General features: G+C 42.0%; 1 protein-coding gene and 1 long non-coding RNA gene across 4 annotated transcripts in view; one reads left to right on the forward strand and one right to left on the reverse strand.

The window, feature by feature from the left end:
• Positions 1 to 751: 751 nt before the first annotated feature.
• On the reverse strand, positions 752 to 11,971 carry LOC132693243 (uncharacterized). 2 transcript variants are annotated; one of them, XR_009616673.2, is made up of 4 exons: positions 11,723 to 11,971; positions 9,926 to 10,664; positions 8,153 to 8,313; positions 752 to 971 (listed from the first exon to the last, which is right to left on the reverse strand). It is a non-coding gene; the product is annotated as an uncharacterized LOC132693243 (long non-coding RNA). The 2 variants fall into 2 exon arrangements; XR_009616674.2 differs by lacking the exons at positions 752 to 971; positions 8,153 to 8,313 and adding an exon at positions 9,775 to 9,842.
• Positions 11,972 to 12,088: 117 nt separating this feature from the next.
• Positions 12,089 to 19,893, forward strand: part of TMEM131L (transmembrane 131 like) — a 169,434-nt gene continuing 161,629 nt past the window's right edge. For both annotated transcript variants that reach the window (XM_078445675.2, XM_078445676.2), the window contains exons 1-2: positions 12,089 to 12,292; positions 12,994 to 13,064. In XM_078445675.2, coding sequence (XP_078301801.2) covers positions 12,169 to 12,292; positions 12,994 to 13,064 — 195 coding nt within the window. In that variant the 5' untranslated portion in view covers positions 12,089 to 12,168. The remainder of the gene's footprint in view (positions 12,293 to 12,993; positions 13,065 to 19,893) is intronic.

Raw genomic sequence — 19,893 nt, forward strand, 5'->3', positions numbered from 1 at the left:
ACATTGAGGAAACATGTAAGTGCGTGTAAGTGCAAGCATTTAGCCAGCACAACTCAGCAGGCTTCACAAAGCCAAATGCTAAGATTAGGCAAGAACGATCAAATGGTGTTCTTTGAAAAGATTTAAGTTATTTATTTACTCACTGAGATCAGCAGAAAGAACAATTTATGTAACGTAACCCTACTTTCATATTTTTATTTTTTTAAAGTCTTTAGTGTTCTGTACCTTTCTATTGCCTTACTACCTAGACACATCGTCTCTCTTGCAATTTTCCTGAATGAATGCATGCATGAATGAGTGATTAAGTGGTCATTTGATTTAAAATATTAAGACTACAAAAATCATGGAGGCAATCATGGCCAATTTTGGTGTTTTTAGACTATTTCACTAATTCACAACATGATCAATTTAATTAGGGCTGGCTTATAGATTACCAAAAATCTGGAAAGAGCCAAAATGGTTAAATGATCAAGATAAAATCATAGCTTCAAATAGAAAAAAGATTATGATTTTACCAACTCTTCTTCAAAATTAGAACTATAAGAATTTATGAAATAATCGATTTAGAATTATAGTTTAAAAACACACTGGCTAATTTTGCAATCTTTTTGTTTGTTTTTTTGTTGTTGTTTTGCTTTGTTTTGTCTTTTAGAGTGAAGCCCTTATCTCCAGGGCAAGTATTTATAAAGCATTTCTCAGTTGGCAAAGCACTTGTGCACATATTTTATCTAATCCTCTCAGCCTCTTACCTTTTTGTTCTGAGATAACATCTGGGCTTCTTCAGAGGTGATCTGAAGTATTTGGTCTTAATAATTGAGCAACATTTTCCCGTAGTCTTGCCTTCATTACATCAACTTCCTCTGACAACTGGAGAGTGTCTTAGCCATTTCCTGCTCAGAACCCTGCTCCCTTTGAGACACTGGCCTGTGTACCAGCTTCTTGTTTCAGGGACCTCTTTAGTTATCTGCTCACTGAAAAAGCAGAGGACAATCCAGTCATTGATCCCCTTTCCCATTGAGGTAACCAACACCGACTGCCCCGTGCCCACCTTCTCTTTGATGACCTGCTCTATGGTCTTCCTGTTAAACCACGTACCAGTTTTTCTCCTCACAACTGAAAATTTAAAATCATTCGATAGAAAAATGCGTAAACAAATTGCTTATGATCATGGCTTCCCATGGGCCTTTTAGTTTGTGTTTAAACTGACAAAGCTCATCCCTGACCCTGGCACTTACACCCCTTCCAAGTGGAGCTGCACTCTTTCATGAACCCCCATTCTGCCCACGTGAGACACTATCTTCTACGCCTTCCTGCTTTCATTGCCTAGAAATCCCTTCTTTTTCAACCTTATGTGTGTGTGCTTTTTTCTTTTTACAGTGTTTAAAAAAACCCATTTATATGCTTTTTATTGTACCGATTCTATCATAAGTATCTTTGCCATTTCCACATTTGTGGATTTCCACATTTGTGGATTTCCACATTTGGGCTGTTTCCATTTTGGAACCATTAAATAACATTGCCGTATCTTACAAAATTATCTTTTATTTAAAATTATTTTCTCAAAATACATTTCAAAGGTTATGGTCATTTTTATGGCTCTTATTCTGTATTTGGGCTGCCTTTAAGAAAAAGTATCAACTCATCCCATCCCTGACAATGTAAAATGTTGGTTTCTTTGAATCTTGCCCAAACTGGGTTTTATAATGATTTGTTTTTTTGTGGGGTGCTTTGTTGTTATTGTTGTTAATTTAATCATTATAAAATGACACTGCACAGTTATCTTAATCTGTGCTTCTAAGTGAGGCTGATCTATTAATATAAAATATGACCAAGGTAATTTTTTATATATAGCAAAAATAATTTCCAAGGGGAGTGGGATTGGTCCTTCCTTCACATCTGTTGGGCTGACTCAAAAGAATTTGCCTACATGTTTGGTAGGGGAAAAACTCTTGATTGCTATTTAGCAAAATAACTGCCACTGCTATAGTGTAGATACTTCTTCCTCCACACACAGATGATTGCCAAAGTCTCTTATCCAATGTAGTAACCTCGGACACTCCAAGTAATTGACCTACAACTTCCAGTTTGATGTGCTGCTTGTGGAGGAAACTGCATATGTGTTCTGTACCTTTCTGTAAGTATGTAAATATATATTGCAGAAGGGCACGGAGCCAGCTAGGACCAGAACCTCTCAGTCTCATGAGTCCTGGACAGTGCTCTCGCACCTCTCACTACTCTCACACCTCTCACTACTTTCCAGATCTCTAGAAGAGCTGCTGGCTGACGTTGGAGGTTTTCTGCACAGCCTTCTGGCTGCAGTTGTGGAAACCACGGCTTGAGGTTCGCGCACCCGCTGTTTGTGATTCTGCCCCTTTGCCTCCTGCCGGTCGGAGTCCTCGGGCTTCATAGCTGCACTCCAGTTGAAGATGTTTCTGCTGTTACCTCCAAGCTATTGCTGGCGGCTGACTTGCCTCAGGTTGTGTCCCGAGCTGTGCCTTCTGTTTGCCTCCCCCTTGGTTTCTCTTTCTGAGCCACAGGGCCTGCTGTCCTATAAGGGCTGCTGTGACCAGCCAGGGGCCTGGGAGGGGTGTGAGTTGCACTACACGAGTGGAGGGCCCCCCCGATCATGTGTCTGCAGCTTCTTTGCTGAGCAAGGTGCACAGGGTACCTCCGTTTAGCATGATGCAGAGTCAGATGTCATGTTTGGTACTCTGTGTGAGTGTATTTTTCAATGATGCAGCAGTGTTCCTTTCAAGTCCTTTAGAGTGTACTTTATTCTCTTCTTCCAACCTTCCAACACACACACACACACACACACACACACTGAATGTAGTCTGTGATGCAGCAAAATGTCATGGTTACTAGCATACAAGTACACATTCTGGAGCCAGACAGCCCCGGTTTGAATTCTGACTCCGCCACTTAGCGCTGTGACCTTGGGAAGTTACTTCACCTCTGCCTGTGTAAGTAAGTGTTTGCTCCTATTATTATTATTTCTCGAAAGGGGAGGGAGATCATACAAAAGTAAACAGATCAGAACTTACTCAAGATGTTCCCTTTTCAATTAGTGGTCAGCTTTACTTTGCAGCTGAAGGAAGAGTAAGAAAGCCCTGTATTGGCTCAGGAGCCTGGAATTTAAACATGTGTCTAAATGGAAGAACTGATGGGGCGCCTGGGTGACTCATTTGGTTAAGTGTCCGACTTCGGCTTAGGTCATGATCTCACAGTTGGTGAGTTCGAGCCCCACATCAGGCTCTGTGCTGACAGCTCAGAGCCTGGAGCCTGCTTCAGATTCTTTGTCTCCCTCGCTCTCTGCCCCTCCCGCACTCAGGCACATGCACTCTCTCTCTCTCTTTCAAAAAAGAATAAATGTAAGAAAAAAAAAATTAAAAATAAATAAATAAATAGACGAACTGAAATGGGGGTATTTTCACAATATGAGGGCTTTTGTTTCACATTGGCCTGGCATGTTTTGTTTCACATTGGCAGAAGCCTTCTATGAGCCATTGCCTGAGATTCTCTCTTGAGTGCCCATCCAGACTCTTAGGCTTTACCTTCTTCCGGTTCTTATTTTGTTTCTCTTAATATAGGAAACAAGAGCAATAACAAAACATTATGTGGCATTTACTATGTGCCAGACACTCTTCTCCAGGCTCACATAGACTCATTTCTCTGCCACAACTTGTGAGGTAGATGATTATCATCTCTGTTTTACAAATGACAGACTAAGGCACAGAGAGGTTAAATAACTTACTCCAGACCCCATAGATAGGACATTAGATTTTACCGACTATATGCTTTGCTAAGTGGTCCCACACTGGCAAATCAGGTGTGTACCTAAGGAAAGAGCAGATCTCCCCTTACTACTTCTTCTCCATAATATCTGGTTCCCTGCTGCTGACTGGGCAACTTTTGATTTGAACTTTAAATGCCAAACTTAACATGATTGTAATCTGAAAGCATGCAAGTTCAGGAAGCTGTGAAGTTGCTGTACTCAGTGGATTTTGAAATAGTAAGAAATGACAACCAAAAAAGTTCAGGCTTCTTGCTTCCAAGCTATCAGGTCGGGACAGAAAATCATATAATGTTAGGCATGGAAAGGGTCTTAAAGATCATATTGTTTAATGGCTTCATTTTACAGGTAAGAAAACAGGTGCAGGGAGGTGAAGTGCTTTGTTCAAGGTCGTGAAGCATATTTTCCAAAATTGCAGTTAGAATGCTCAGGTGAGTGAATCATATAAGTATTGTTGAAAAAGCACTACTATTAAGATTATATCTAGCTGTGGAAAGTGGTATATGGTATTAGTTTGGGGAGCTTCCTCAGCCAACATGGGTTCATATAACTTAATTCATATAATATATCAAGGTTACTTTACCTAGATAGACTCATTTCCATGACTGAGAATGCCATTATTTCTGGAACTATGACACATTCAATGACTAGACGTTGGCTATTCCGTATTGACATCCTTTTAACAATTTGTTAGATTTTTGATGCCATGATGGCCTTCATTTTCAGCGTCTCTAATTTCAGTGCATTTTGCATACATTTCTAATGCTCACCAATGGTACAAAAGTGATCATAACTACCCTCCCAATCACTTGAAGGTATAAAGATAGTATTGCTCTGGTGGTCAAGGACATGGATTCCAGAGACAGACGCCTGGGCTTAGATTTCAGCTCTGTACCTTTACTGATTTGTGGCCTTGGGCAACTAAGTTGTACCTTACCTAACTGTGCCTCAATTTCTCCATCTGTAAAATAGGGATAATAATAATACCCACCTCATTGGGTTGTTGGAAGGATTAAATGACTTAATATATGCAAAGGACTTAGGATAGGGCTTGGCAGGTCATAAGCACTATATGAGGGTTATCTTTCATTATTTCTAAGAAAGGAAGTTGAGTTACAAGGAATCACTTCAGACTGTGAAATACAGCTGAAAAAGTACTTACTATTTCTGCTTCTCAGATTAAGGGGGTGTCCTGGCTTTATAGTTTAAGTCCTTAAAAAATATTTTTCCAAGATCATCAAGAAATTGACTCGACTTACAGAAGTGCAATTCTTGCCAACCTTCTGAAGTCCAGTCATATCTTTTCAAAAACAACAAGGAAGGAAAAAAACTCGGCAAGGAAGAGAAAAATAAATCCTACTCATTGGTCTGCATTTTGACTTCCCAAGTAGAAGATTTTAATAAGTATAAACAATTAAATAAGTTAATGCAGCCACTATTTTAGAAGTTTATACAAATAACTTTCCCAAATACACTATAAGCAAGCAAGTACAAAAGTCAGAAGGATAAGAACTGTATCTCCAAAAGTGTGGAGACTCAAAAGTAAAATGACAGGTTTTACTGGGTTTCATATTGATCTTAATTTATTACCTGGAGGGTGTGTAGGTGGGGTATGTTTTGTATCTATATGTAGCAACAGTAATTTATTTTTAATGACTATAGTTGGGCTTTTGTAGATTGTTCTAACTTCCTACAACAATCTGAAAATAAGAAGTAGAATTAAAACATGAAAAAAGTGGAAGCTTCCAAGTGAGTTCTTGCTCCTTCATCTTTAGAGACACTATGGTACATGGAATTAGAGTCCAATTTTAACTCTGCATTAACAATTTACTTCTCTCAATCTTACTGTTTAACATGTAAAATGGGGACAATAAGACTAATCCTGTTGTGTTTTTAAATAAGACATGCATGTAAAATTGGTGCCCAGTGACTGTTCATTCTACCTTCTTCTTAGACATAAGAAATAATATTTTGATTGGAAAAAGGTCCTCCGTCCAGGAGGACACAAAATAGGCACGGGGTTTGGCCATCCGTCCGTGCCTTTGTGGAATCAGAATAAGACTCTTCTCAGTGTGGGCATCCTCGAGCCAGAGCGTGGCTTGGTGAATCAGAGAGCTGATGTCAGTCCCTATTCCTTGGCTCTTTATACACAACCTTGTGTAGCAGCCCTATGTAAATGATGAGAAGGAGCCAGATGTGGGACAATGAGACAAAGAGCTTCCCACATGGAAGAAACAGCAAGTGTGAAGGCCCTGAGATGGGGGTCAAGTCTGGTAGGCTTGGGGAACACAAAAGCCCCTGGGCTGAAGAACAGTTATCAAGGGGAAGACTGGTAGAAGATGTGGTTAGAAAGGCGAGGAGGAGCCAGATCTCACTTCCTGCAGGACAAGGAAAGGAGTTTGGATTTTATTCTAAGCTTCTAGGAAACCACTGCAGGGTTTTGTACATAATCTGCTTTTTTTTTTTTTTAATTTTTATAACTCCTCAGAGTGATCCTCCATTTGTTAGATGGAATGCTGCCAGATAAATTCTGTTTTTAAAAGATCATTTTGGCTGTTGGAAAACCAGATGTAAGGGGAGAGAGTAGAAGCAGAGAAACCAGTAGAAGGCAATGGTAGGAGTCTATGTGAGGGATGAGGACTCCTACATCAGGGTAGTGGTTCAGAAAGGATAAGTGTGAGGAATGTTCTGGAGGTGGTATGACTTGTTGCTAGATTTAAGGGTATAAAGAAAATATGGATTAAGGGTGACACTTTGGCTTTTGGCTTGAGCAACTGGGTAGATGCTACTGCAACGTACTTGAAGTTAGGAAGACTGGGGATGTGCAGCTTTGGATGGGTAGAAGCAAGTAGGACATGTTAGGTTTGAGATGCTTATTCAACATTCAGGTGGAGATGACAAGTAGGCAGCTGGGAATATGAATGTGGACTTCAGGTTAAGCCTAAAATTCTAACTTGGGACTCATTAGCTTATAGATATTTAAAGACTTGGGGCTGGATGAGTTTATCCAGAAAGAGAGAGTATAAAGAGCATCCAGGACCAAGCCCTACAGTACTCTTACTTTTAGAGGTTGAACAGAGAGGCAAGAGGCTGCAAAGCAGACTGAGGAGGTATGGGAAGATCTCACAGTACTTAGAGCTGTATGTCACACGTGTCACGAGTGCCATCCACATAGACCTAATGTGATGTATCTGGTGATGGCACTGTCCTTTGGAGAATAAACTAGTATGCTAAGTGATAAGCATCATTTCTTGGGGCCATCAAAAAGAAAGGTAGCTTTCTTCCTCAGGCTTGCCTGCTGGCTGCAAATCTCTGGGCATTACGTTTATAGTCCAGGAGGAAAAAGGACACAGAGTAAAAGGACTGTACTAGCTGAGTCTATTCCTTTTCATCATGAAAGCAATAGCTTTCTTTGGAGCCATGTTAGTAGAGGTCTGCTTGTATCTCATTGACCAGAACTAAGCGGAATAACCATGCCAAGTCACAATGTAGACTACTGGGAAGGTAACTACTTTTTTGTTTTGTTTACTTTTTTTGTTTTTCACTCATGTATCATATTTAATATCATTTAATCATATTTAAACCTTTAGCATGACCACATCCAAGGCATCCTGTATAAATCACAGTCTAACCTATCTTTAAAAATTTTGTCTTTAATTTCTTAAAAATTTATTAATTAAAAACTTTATCATTTTTACTTTAATTTATATACAGTGAAATGTATCCTTTTCATTGTACAATCTTATGAGTTTTGAAAAAAAAACGGAGAGAAAGATGACTATTTTTAACTATGAATACTGATGCTTGGTATTTTCATAATGGTAAAGGACCATTGTTTAACACAACAGAGTCGTTTGAGAAAGGAGAGAAACTTTATCCAGTGCACCTAATAGAGGCTTCTTGAGATGAATGGAATAAATGGATAAATGGAATAAAGTTAGCATATGCTGGGTCCCCTTAAGGGGACAATTTGCATCTTAAAGGTACCTGACCAAAACCATTAGGTTTCTGCTTTCAAGAGCCATCCCTCTGGGCATTTCTTCCCAGGGAGGATGAGGCTCTGATCCTAGCAATGATGGTAGTGGTTGTTTCATGAAACCCTTGGTTTTATTGTTGTGATTGGGGTGAAGCCCAAAATAGATAGATAGCAAACAGCTGTTACATGTACATTTTCATTAAACATTCCCATTTCCAGCATGTCTGAGTTATAAAGGATCAGGGATAATGAATAGGTAATTAAAATAATTGAATATCAGTATCAAATTTACCATATTCAAGAAAGGTCTGGCATGTCCCCACAATGTGCATGCAAGGTAATATCATTACTAGCATTTATTAACACGTATACTAGATGCTTACCATATAGTATCTCTTTCAGTCTTTACAACCCACCATGTGACCTGGTGTGTTGAATCTTCTCTAGACTAGAGACAGGTGATTTGGACTTGATGCTTCACTGTCAATTTTATGTAGAATGTGTTGAGATGTAACTCACATTTATAGACTTGCTTGGTTTTCATCTATACTCATTAAGAAAAAAAACAAGAGTGCAGTTAAGTCCAAAGCATGGTCAACATCTTGTATATCTTAAAATGAGTGTAGATTTAGTCAATTTTAGGTGTGTGTGTGGGGGGGGGGGGGAGGGGTTCTTAAGTTTATTTATTTAATGTTTTTGTAATTTCTATACCCAAGATGGGGCTTGAACTCACAACCTCAAGATCAAGAGTTGCATGCTCTTTGGACTGAATTAGCCAGGTGTTCTTAGGTGTGTGTGTATGTGTTTTATTTTTTAATTTTTTTAAGTTTATTTATTTATTTTGAGGGAGACAGAGTGCAAGTGGGGGAGGGGTAGAGAGAGAAGGAGAATCTCAAGCAGGCTTTATGCAGTCAGTGCACAGAGCCCAAAGTGGGGTGTGAATTCACGAAACCATGCAATCATGACCTGAGTGGAAATCAAGAGTCAGGTGCTCAACCGACTGAGCCATCCAGCTACCCGCTAGGTAGATGTGTGTGTGTATGTGCACATGTGTTTAAATTAACTTATATGGATCTAACTTAAAATTGATAAACTCCCCCAATGTTTATAGCAGCACTATCAACAATAGCCAAATTATGGAAAGAGCCCAAATATCCATATATCCATCTACTGATGAATGGATAAATAAGATTTGGTATATATATATATATATATATATATATATATATATATATATATACGTGTGTATATATATATATATATATATATATACACATATATAATGGAATATTACTTGATCAAAAGGAATGAAATCTTGCCATTTTCCACAATGTGGATGGAACTAGAATAATTATGCTAAGTGAAATAAATCAGTCAGAGAAATACAAATATATGATTTCACTCATGTGGAATTTAAGAAATAAAATATATGAACATAGGGAAAGGGAAGGAAAAATAAGATAAAAACAAAGAGGGAGGCAAACCATAAGAGACGTTTAAATACAGAGAACAAACTGAGGGTTGCTCAAGGGGGTGTACGGTGGGGGGATGGGGATAGCGGGGCACTTGTGATGAGCACTGGGTATTATATGTAAGTGGAGGATCACTAAATTCTATTCCTGAAGCCATTATTATACTATATGTCAACTAACTTGGATTTAAATAAAAGAAAAATTTTTTTTTAAGTTTTGGGGATCTAATATTCAACATGGAGACCAGAGTTAATAATATTCTACTGTATATTTGAAATTTGTTAGGAGAGTAGATTTTCACACACACAAAGGTAGCTATGGGAGGTGATAGATGTATTCATGTACTTGATAGTGGTAATCACTTCACAATGTATAATTAAATCATCACATTTTACACTTAAAAAAAATGATAAACTCTAGTAAGGTATCTCCTCAGTGCCTCTTCCATGCTTAGTTTTGTGTTTATAATTTGCATATTGAGTTAATTCATGTTTCCATTAATTTTTTTTTCTTTAGTTAACATTATTTATACACACTTCTCCATAACTTTGCTACTATAACTTGGATATTTCTCATCCTTTCTGGGCTTCAGTTTCTCCTTCTGTAAAATGATGCAGTTGTGCTATTATTTAATAGCCAAATTTTTCCAACTCTAATATACTGTGACAAAAGAATATTTATTACCTGCAGGCAAATAATGGCATCAATGACACAGGAGTCTTCTTTGGAGAAGAAGTTTACTTCAAAACATGGATGCTACTTAATGGGCCATAACTTTCCTGTTGTTCATGAGTCAGCATGAAAAATACCTCCAGAGAAGGCTAAGTAGGTCAGATTTATCTAAGAAGACAGCTGTGTAATCCTGTATCCCTCTCCAACCCCATGGCACTGCAGATACATGCTTCTGGCTTTTTGAACAACAGTCAAATAGCATTACCCACTTTGTAAAGTCCACAAGATCACAACTTGAAAATCAAGCTGGCCTTCAAAAAGTTTCAGTACTTGAACAAAATAGAGCTGTTTTTTTAATAATGGTCCACAGCAATTTTCCTCTTTTAAGTCATTTTCATTGATTGTGTGATACTGGTTATTGTGGGAAAGACTTTTAGTAAAAAAGTAAGAGAGTTTAAAAATTAGCAATAAGAAAAAAAAATAGTAAAAAAGTTTGTACCATGACTTTTTATTAAACTTGTTTCATGAAACCTGTTTCATGTTCATCAATGTTTGCTTGTTTTCCATTCTAAGTCATGAGAGGACTTAAAAATACATATTGTAAATAAATAGGCCAATGACAGAATATTCATTTAAAAACAAACTTTGAAGGTGCAGTTACTGTCTCCTTGGGCTCTGGCAAGTATTTTTTGACAGAAGGCAGCCCCTTAACACAGAGGAGAATCTTCAGAGCTCAAGGGGAAATACAAACCTAGAGAAATAAAACGAAGAAAAAAAAAAACTCATTAGGACGGGACTGGCGATCCTTGCTACAGAAAGGGAGATGCTGGCAGGGAACACAGGAAAAAGACAAGGAACTGAGAAAATACTGGGGGTCTTGAAGTTGGATAAGGCAAAGTGACTTTTTCCTTGGGAGAAAAGGATCCATGATTGATTTAGTTCTTCTTTGGCATCCCTCCTGCTATTTTGACCACTGCTTTTCCATTGTCTAGACTGTAAGGCACCAGAAACAATTAAATAGAGGATCAATGTAAACAGACAGGTGTGCCCCAGTCACTTCTCCTTATTCTACACTGCTCAAATTCTCTGAATTTCACACAAACTACTCTGGAAGCAGCAAACTAGTTAAAAAAACCCTTAAGACTGCCAATACTTCCAGCTTATGCAAAGCGATTCCTGAATAAAACCTTTGTTTGTGGTACCGTTGGCAAAGGCATGATATTAAAACTTAAACGGGATCTCAAATATTAGACGTACTTTTTGGTTATAGGCGTCAAATGGGGCTAGAAAATACATTTTCAGGTATTATGTATATTACCCAGCTAATGTTAGAAACAGGCAACCGACCTCGACCTCAACCATGTTTCCGAAGAGGCTGGCTGAATTTTGCAGTATGAATCCTAAGGGAGTATTTGCAGGGTCTTTGCAGCTATAAATGCCCTAGGAAGAGGCTTCCCCACCTGTCACAACCTGGGCCATCTCCTCGGAGGCTGCCAGGCGCACCACCGCCACGCCTCGCTGAGGTCAGTCTCTCGGGTCTTGGGAGAGCTCTTTTTATTTTAAATTACAGACTTTGCAGCCACCGGATATCCTCGCTGCATAACTGGCAGTAGCCATGTGGCTGCACTAGCGTTTCCTGACAACCACTGCATTATTTCCACTAATATCCTGTCTGAGGCCTCTGGCCCGGCGACTCCTCACTCCCACCCCCGCCCCCCAACACCGCCCTCCTCCCTCGTGGGTAATAACCCGACTGTGCCAGCGTGCCCAAACAAAGAGGAAACCACCCGAAAGTTCCTCAAATCGCACTTGGCGACAGTGGCCTGGTAGTCTCTCCCGACAGCTCTAAGAGACCCCGTCACAGCCGCAGACAGTGCCTGGGGACCGCAGATTTGGGAAGGACGCCGCGGGGCGCTGTGGGGCGGGCCCGCAGCCGTGTGGTCCGCGCCCGGGCGGGGCGCCCAGGGCCGCAGCGTTTGCATTGTCCACGTTCCCCCGCGCCCCGCCGCGTTCCGTCCCTCCCTATCTGTGGCGCACACGCGCGCAGAGCGAGCGGCGCGCCCGGGGCCGGAGCTGCAGCAGCTGCGGCGGCAGCGGCAGCGGCGGCGGCTGCGGCGGGGGCGGGGCGGGGGCGGGGGCGGCGCGGGGCGGGGCGGGGCGGGGCGGCGCGGGGGCGGGCCCGGGGCGAGGCAGCCCCGGCGCCAGCGAGCGAACAGCGAGCGCGGCGAGCACCCGAGAGGAGCGCGAGCACCAGCATGGCGGGGCTCCGACGCCCGCAGCCGGGCTGCTACTGCCGCACCGCCGCGGCCGTGAACCTCCTGCTGGGCGTCTTCCAGGTCCTCCTGCCCTGCTGTCGCCCGGGAGGGGCTCAGGGACAAGGTCAGCCTTGCGCCGCTGTGCTCGCTCTCCTTCTCCACCCCGCCCCCCCCTTCTCTTTCTTTTAGGGAACTGCTGAAATCTATAAGAGGGCGAGGGGAGGAAGGGGAAAGGGGCAGGAGGAGGAAGGAAAGCGGTTGCAATTCTCGGTTGATAACATTTTCTAACCACAGCGTCCCCTCCCGCGCCCCCCGCCCTCAGACAAACGGAAAGCTGGGCAGTCGCGGAGCTTGGGGACAGCGGCGCGGACCGCTAGCCGCACGCGCCCCGGAGCCTTTGTGCGCGGGCCCCGGGCGCCCCGGGCGCAGCCCCCGCTTTGTGTGGCGCGCGCTGGGGCCCCGCCGCGGCCCGGCTTCCTGCAGCTTTGTTCCTCGAGCTTGGCCGCCCAGGACCCATCCTGCAGACGCCAGCCCCAGATGCTGCGGGATGCGGAGCGCCGAGCGGCCCGCCGGGTGGCTATCCCCCTGCGTCCCCCCTACCCCTACCAGCACAAGAACCCCGACCTTGCACGCTCCCTACTCTCTGTCAGAGGGGCCGCCCGCTTGCACCCCGTCCATTGTGTTCTTGTCCTCGGGTGGCCTCCGCTTAGAGAAGGAAAGGGTGACTTGTTTTGGTGAGGCGAGTGCACGGGGGCATGATAGGGAAACAGGAAGCGTTTCTTTTCCGTGCATTAAAATGCGGTGTATTTTTTGGTGTTCGTGCAGCGATTGAGCCCTTGCAGAACGTGGTGGAGCTGTGGCAGGCAGAAGAAGGGGAACTCCTGCTGCCCACTCAGGTGAGGACGACCAGGTGACAGGGCTGGTGTGGGTGTGCGAGGGAGGACAGGCCGTCGGCCCCCCAGCGGCACAGGCGCTCGGGCCACTTTGCAAGGCAAATAAACGGTCGGGCCGAGCCTGAACACCTGGCAGCGGTGGCCTTCCCAGCCTCCTCCCGCGCCATGTGACAGGGCGTGAGTCACGCCCGCCCCAAGTTCAGGAGGTGGGAGCCCAGGCCACCTCAGCAGGGCCGAGGCCAGCCAGCGGCAGCCTTGTGGAGGGGAAGGGCGGGCCCCTCGGCGGGCTGTAGACCTGGGTGCGCGAGGGACGTGTGCCCTGTTCCCTAAGTGAGCTGGAGCTGTGTGTGCCTGAAGACAACAGGAATATTGATTTCACAAGTGTTAGTGAGTGGCACTTGCCATTAGCGTTAAGTAGCTTTGCGATGAAGATGTGCCTTTAAAAGATTGTAGTCTTGGATTTTTTCCAAGGGCCTTTAATTCGTGTTAGATACACCCTCTTAACAACTTGAATTTCAGGTTTTGGGGGTTTCTCCCCCATATGATACAATGATTGCATGTGGAAAAATAATTACTAGCATTTCATTGAGAATATGTGGCATCATACGTAGATACGGTCCTGCAAAGCATTGTGTGAAGGTTTAACTTTAACATTTGAGTGCAGATGTACACATTTTAATATGTTGTTGACTGCTTTACAGCAGCAACAGTAGTGACCCCAAATACTGTTTTTTGGGGGGTGTTGAATTGTAAGGGAATATTCAGCTTGCGTGTGGTAGTTTTTAAGATGTTCATTAATTCCCACATTGGTGACAGCACTTAATTCTATGTTGTCTCTGGTGGCTGTTTGGAAAAACAGGATGTCTAGCTATAAGTTCCCTGAAGAACTGTGCTGTTTTACATTTAAGTTTCTCCCTCCTATGTGAAGCATTAGAGTGCTGGTTTTGAGATATTCAGAATATTCCCCTTTACCAGGGCTAATGAATAACAGCTACAAGGCGGAGAGGTGATTTTTAGAGGAAAATTTTCTTGGACCTTCCCTGAAGGCCTGCAAGCTGAATGAGACCAGTCCTTTGAGAAGAAGCCTTATCGGGATGGGGAGCAAATAGTCTGTCCTTCTCTTAAAAGTCTATTCCCAAATGGATTTTTTTTTCTGATTATAAATAACAGATGTGTATTGTGAGGGTTTGGAAAATACATAAAGATGAAAAGAACTAAATAGAAATTGTTCATGATTCTACTGAAAGATCCACATTTAAAATTTGACGTTTTTACTTTTTAAAAATAGTTATATTTGTGTATCTCAGTGGTGTTCAAAAGCAGCATTAACGACACTGTGGGGTGGAGAATTCTGTGTTGTGGGGGCTATAGGATGTCAAGCAGTGAGAGCATCTCTGTCTTTACCCACTAGATGCCAGTGGCACTTTCTCCTCCCTCTTCCCCCCCAGTTGTGAGAGCTAAAAATGTCCCCAGACATTGCAAAATGTCCCTGGGGAGCAAAATTGCCCGGGTTGAGAAGCACTGGTGTATATCCATATGCATTTGCATTTTTACTCAATTGTAGCCTGTACCCTCTTACTGGTTAGTGTTGGAAGCCAACCCAGACAGAAAGGAAAGTAAATTATAGACTCTGATTTGTTGGAGCATTAGTTGAAGATTTAGTCACTGTGCTCAGAGATGGAAATGTCAAGGCCTGTGATAGGATTAATGATATTATTTATAGCCATGAAAGTTATTTTATAAAAGTCTTAATTTTTGGTTTTGTTTTGTTTATATGGATAATACAGTTTGCTTTGGTAAAAAAAAAAAAGTCACAATTTAGAAGCTGTCTTTCTGGACTACTCAGTATAGAAGCATTTATAACTAAACTATTTTAATCAAAGCTATAATGAAAGTGAAACTGGTGTTCAAAATAATTTTCTAAATACTTCGTTTCTGTCTATATGTGTATCTTTTAGAGACTATTTTACCCTGCACATACCTGGGTGGGGGTGAGGATATATATGCATCTATATTATTTATCTAAACTGCATCTTTGTATGCATATCTCTCTAAACTGCATATATATAATATATACACATATAAACCACAGTGAGTTCTGAAGACAGTTATTTTTAGAGAATTCTCTTCAAAGTATTTTGACTCCCCCCCCCCCCAAAAAAAAAAAGCTCCCTCGTGTGTCACGGAGTCAGCTGAAAAGGGAGTATTTATAGGTGTTTTTTAAGTTTGAGGGTTTCTCCTTAATTAATTTCTAGGTTGGGTTCCTTTCACTCAGAAGACTCCGAGGCAGCTTCAGAAGCTAAGATTTGTCAGTGATAGGTGAAATGGGAGCCCCAGAAGATGTGGCATTACAGAATTGAATATTAACATTTACCACCACTAATTATTTATAGTTATTTATTTTGGAAATGTTTTCTGGTGATTGGGTCATCTTTTTTTTTTTTTTTTCCTTTTTCTAATGGGTCTTTAAGTGATCAAGAACTAGAAGAGTGCATCATTAATAAAAACAAATATAACAATTGAATTGGTATCATCTTCCAAATTCTGTCCAGGGTTCCAGGATTTGACTCCCGGTTCCATCCCTTTTCACCCCTCATCCTCAGTTTCTTCACCTGCAAAATGGGGGTAATAGCAGTGTTGATCTCAGAGGATTTTGCGAGGATTAAAAGTATCTTGAACTTAGTAAGCTCTTCATGTATGTTACCTATTATTTTGTCAGTATCTCAGCTGACTCCTAGATTTGGTCCCTGGAGAGCATGGGACAGCTTTCCTACTTTGAAGGGCTTGAACCGGTGCAGATAACTCAGTCCTGTATGTTCTCTGCAGTTGTATAGATACATAATATTATTCATGTCTTTTTGTTAGATGCTGTTTTATGTGGTAGGATATTTTGGTGTAGGAACATAAAAAGCTCTATCCCTGGTGATGATGAGAAGGAAGAAAAAAATGCGATTTTATTCTTACATTTACAGAATTTTCCCCCTCTTCTGGCTTTACCCCTCCTTCAACACACTGAATCCAAAGTGGTGATGGTTAGGAACCAAAAAATGTTTTCATTAGCTTATTATCAAGAAGAAATTGCGAGTGTGCCAAGATACTGCTTTGTGCACCTTCCTACTTCGCCTTCAAGTAAAAATCCCGCTGATCCCCTTGACCTGCTCTGGCCCTCGGGGCCTTCCGCAATCTGACCTGGTGTGTTGCTCCAGTCAGTCATCTAGGATGCTCCCTACAGCCTGACCCTTGGCAGAGGAGGCCCCACAGGTATCTGTTGAATGGAAGGACGAATGCTATTGCCCTGCTGTTCCCAAAGAGCCAGTCCTTCTAGACTTCTAACTAGGCAGCAGCACTGTCATTTCTCTCCTTTTGAGTTTCTTAGGTGTCTGCAGTTTTTCCTTTGCCTTGGGGGTGTCTTCTTGCCCTAACTGGATTTCCCGTAAGAGGGTTTGGGCTTTTGAGCTTGGTGGGCCCATTGTGGCCCCATGGTTCTGCATACAGAAGGCATTCAGTGGTTAGCCCATGAGTTCTTCCTAGGGGAGGAGAGGCAGTTACCAGTGTGTTGTCCTGTTTATGAGGTTAGTTTCGAAGACGGCAGGTGTAATGCCTTAAGCTTTGATTTCCTATTATTGTGTCGTTGTCGTTGTTTTGTATCAGTTCTAGTAGAAAGAAGGGAATCTAGAATTTGTTCTAATGCATTCAGCCTTTGCTGAGAAGAGAAGTCTCGCTCCTAACCCCCCCCCCCCACCCCCCAGCTAGGTTTGGGACACAGACATTGGTGCTGAGTGAGAACAGCTGTTACCTGATACAGAATCATGTTGGTCTGTTTGTGGGGGGTTGGGGGGGGTGGGCTCAGTGCTTTTCTGGCCTTGTTTGTTCATCTAGCAGACGCTTAGCATGGGCCTGACCCAGTTAGGCCCCTGGGATACAGTGATGAATAAGAAAGAGTCTCTGCCTTTAAAAAACTCATGTCTTACCCCTTTAGTCTGAGGGTATAGATAACGGAAACTAGTAGAAAGTGAAACGGGAAATGGTACATTGAATATCTGAATTCTTTATTATCTCAGGTACTGTGTTATGTAATAGCATCTTGCTCCAGTCAGTGAATCATTGACTGGTATTTAGAAATCTTTTTGTCATAGAGATTTATTTTGGGCTTAATCTACTTCCACTATCAACATAAAAAAAATAATAGCTGACATGGGTTGAATATCACTGGCATTGTTTAAGCACTTTATGAGTTATTAATACTCATGGTAATACATGAAAAACTGTGAAGTGTTATGACTTGATTTTTACAGATGAGGAAATTGAGGCCCAGAGTCATTAAATAATTTGCCCAAGGCTATATGAAAGCAGGAGTGGTGTGATTTGAACCCAGGTGGTGTTCAGGGTTAAAGCCTGTGCTCTGTGTGAGTTTTAGCAGTCTGACCAGGAAAAGTGTTGTGATAAAGTTCCTGTGTCTGAGAGAGATACTTTCATGTTCTGTTTTGAGTTAGAAAAATTTGCTTAATGAAGTCTTTAAAAATAATCAATAGTCATATCCGCTAGTATTTTCTACATTTTTGCTTAAAAATTTTTTTTATTGGGGCACCTGGGTGGCTCAGTCATTTAAGCTTCTGACTTTGGCCTAGGTCATGATCTAACTGTTCTGGAGTTCAAGCCCTCCATCGGGCTCTGTGCTGACAGCTCAGAGCCTCGAGCCTGTTTCAGATTCTGTGTCTCCCTTTCTCTCTCTCTCTGCCCCTCACCCGCTCACACTCTGTCTCTCTCTCTGTCTCACAAAAATAAATAAACATTAAAAACATTTTTTTAAAAAGCATTAAAACTTTTTATTGGGGTATAATTGACATACATTATATTAGTTTCAGGTGTACAACATAACAGTAAGTCTAGTTACCATCTGTCACCATACACAATTATAAAAACATTTTTTTTTGTCTTGTGATAAGAACTTTTTTAAGGTTTACTCTGAATCACTTTCAAATATGCAGTGCAGTATTATTAACTTGCCATCATGCTGTACCTTACATCCCCAGAGACTCACTTATTTTATTACTGGAAGTTTGTACCTTTTGACCTTCTTCACCCGTTTTGCACCCCACCCCCTGCCAGCAATTACCAGTCTATTGTCTGTATCTATGAATTTGGTATTTGTTTTTGTTTTTTAAATTCTGTATTTGAGAATGACCATAAAGTATTTGTCTTTCTCTGTTTGACTTATTTCACTTAGCATAATGCCGTAACAGTCCATCCATGTTGTCACAAGTGGTGCAATTTTGTGTGTGCGTTTTTTTAATGGCTGAATAGTATTTCATTATGTATACATATATATATATATATATATATATATATTTATATGCATGTACACATATATCTGCATACACACACAAACCACCACATCATTATCCATTCATCTATCAATGGATAGATGTTTACATGTCTTGGCTATTGTAAATAATGCTGGTGGGTATAGATACTTTTTCAAATTAGTGTTTCCGTTTTCTTCAGATCAATACCCAGAAGGGCAATTGTTAGATCAATTTTTAATTTTTTGAGGCATTTCCATCCGGTTCTCCACAGTGGCTGCACCAGTTGGCATTCCCACCAACAGAGCAGGAGGGTTCTCTTTTCTCCACATCCTCACCAACAGGTTTTATTTCTTGTCTTTTTGATAATGGCCATTCTAGCAGGTGTAAGGTATATATCCATTAGCATTTAAGAACCAGCTAGACGGTGCTTAGCTCTGCAGACGTTTGTTGAGTGCGTACTGTGGGCCAAGCACTGGTCTATGTGCTGTGGGTGTCACGTTGAACAAAAACTACCGCCCTTGTGGAGCTTCCAGTCTACAGGAGGCATATAGATAGTAAATAAGGAGTAGAATAAATTGTCACTTATTTAGTCTGTTAGGAAGGCATCAGTGCTTTGTGGTGGCAGACTGGAGAAGATTCAGGTGATGGGAACTGGAGTTTTAATTTAAGTCAAGGCAGATCCCTTTGAGAAGGGATATATTTGACATTTGAACCAACCCTTGAAAGCAGTGGGAGATTTAGAATAGCTAGTGCAAGGGCCCTGAGGCACTGCTAAAGGATGGGGTGGGGGAATTACAGGATTTGGTTCCTGCCCTTTGAGAGCCTGGTGGTGTTGGGGAGATAAGGCTGGTAATACCCTGAGATAACATTCAAGTGCTGAAATGTAGGAACTGAGAGGAGAGAGGAAGAACAGTGTGTATTAGAGGGGTCTGTTAAAGCTTAAGGGTGGGAGGGCACTTGGAGAGCTGCATTAGCAAAGGTGTGAATGGGGCCTTGTCTAGACCCTTACATGGGTGACAGTTCAGTGTTTTTAAAGTTGATGCTTTGAATTGGAGCCCAGAGCGCTTGATGAAGTGTGGCTATAGAGATTGAGATGGCTATGGCGAAGTCAATTGACAGTTGCTCAGTTACAGGTTAAGGAGCTTGGAGTACATCTGACTAGCAGTTAGGGAGTCGTGGAAGGCTCTCGAGCAGAGATTAACGCAATGACATTGGATGCTGGGTCCATACCATGCGGGTGGTAAGTCATGATTGATGGTGAAGAAAATTGGTCTTGCAGTGGCACACGGGATGGGTTGGAGACAGCAGTCTGTTTTTTGTTTTTTGTTCTTTTTTTGGTAATGTTTTTATTATTTTGAGAGGGAGGGAGGGAGAGAGAGAGAGAGGGAGAGAATGAGTGGGGAGGGGCAGAGAGAGGGAGACACAGAATCTGAAGCAGGCTCCAGGATCCAAACTGTCAGCACAGAGCCTGACGCAGGGCTCAAACCCATGGACTGTGAGATCATGACCTGAGCTGAAATCGGACG

Source organism: Panthera onca, chromosome B1 (assembly GCF_046562875.1).
Source record: "Panthera onca isolate mPanOnc1 chromosome B1, mPanOnc1 haplotype 2, whole genome shotgun sequence".
NCBI classification, from domain to species: Eukaryota; Metazoa; Chordata; class Mammalia; order Carnivora; family Felidae; genus Panthera; species Panthera onca.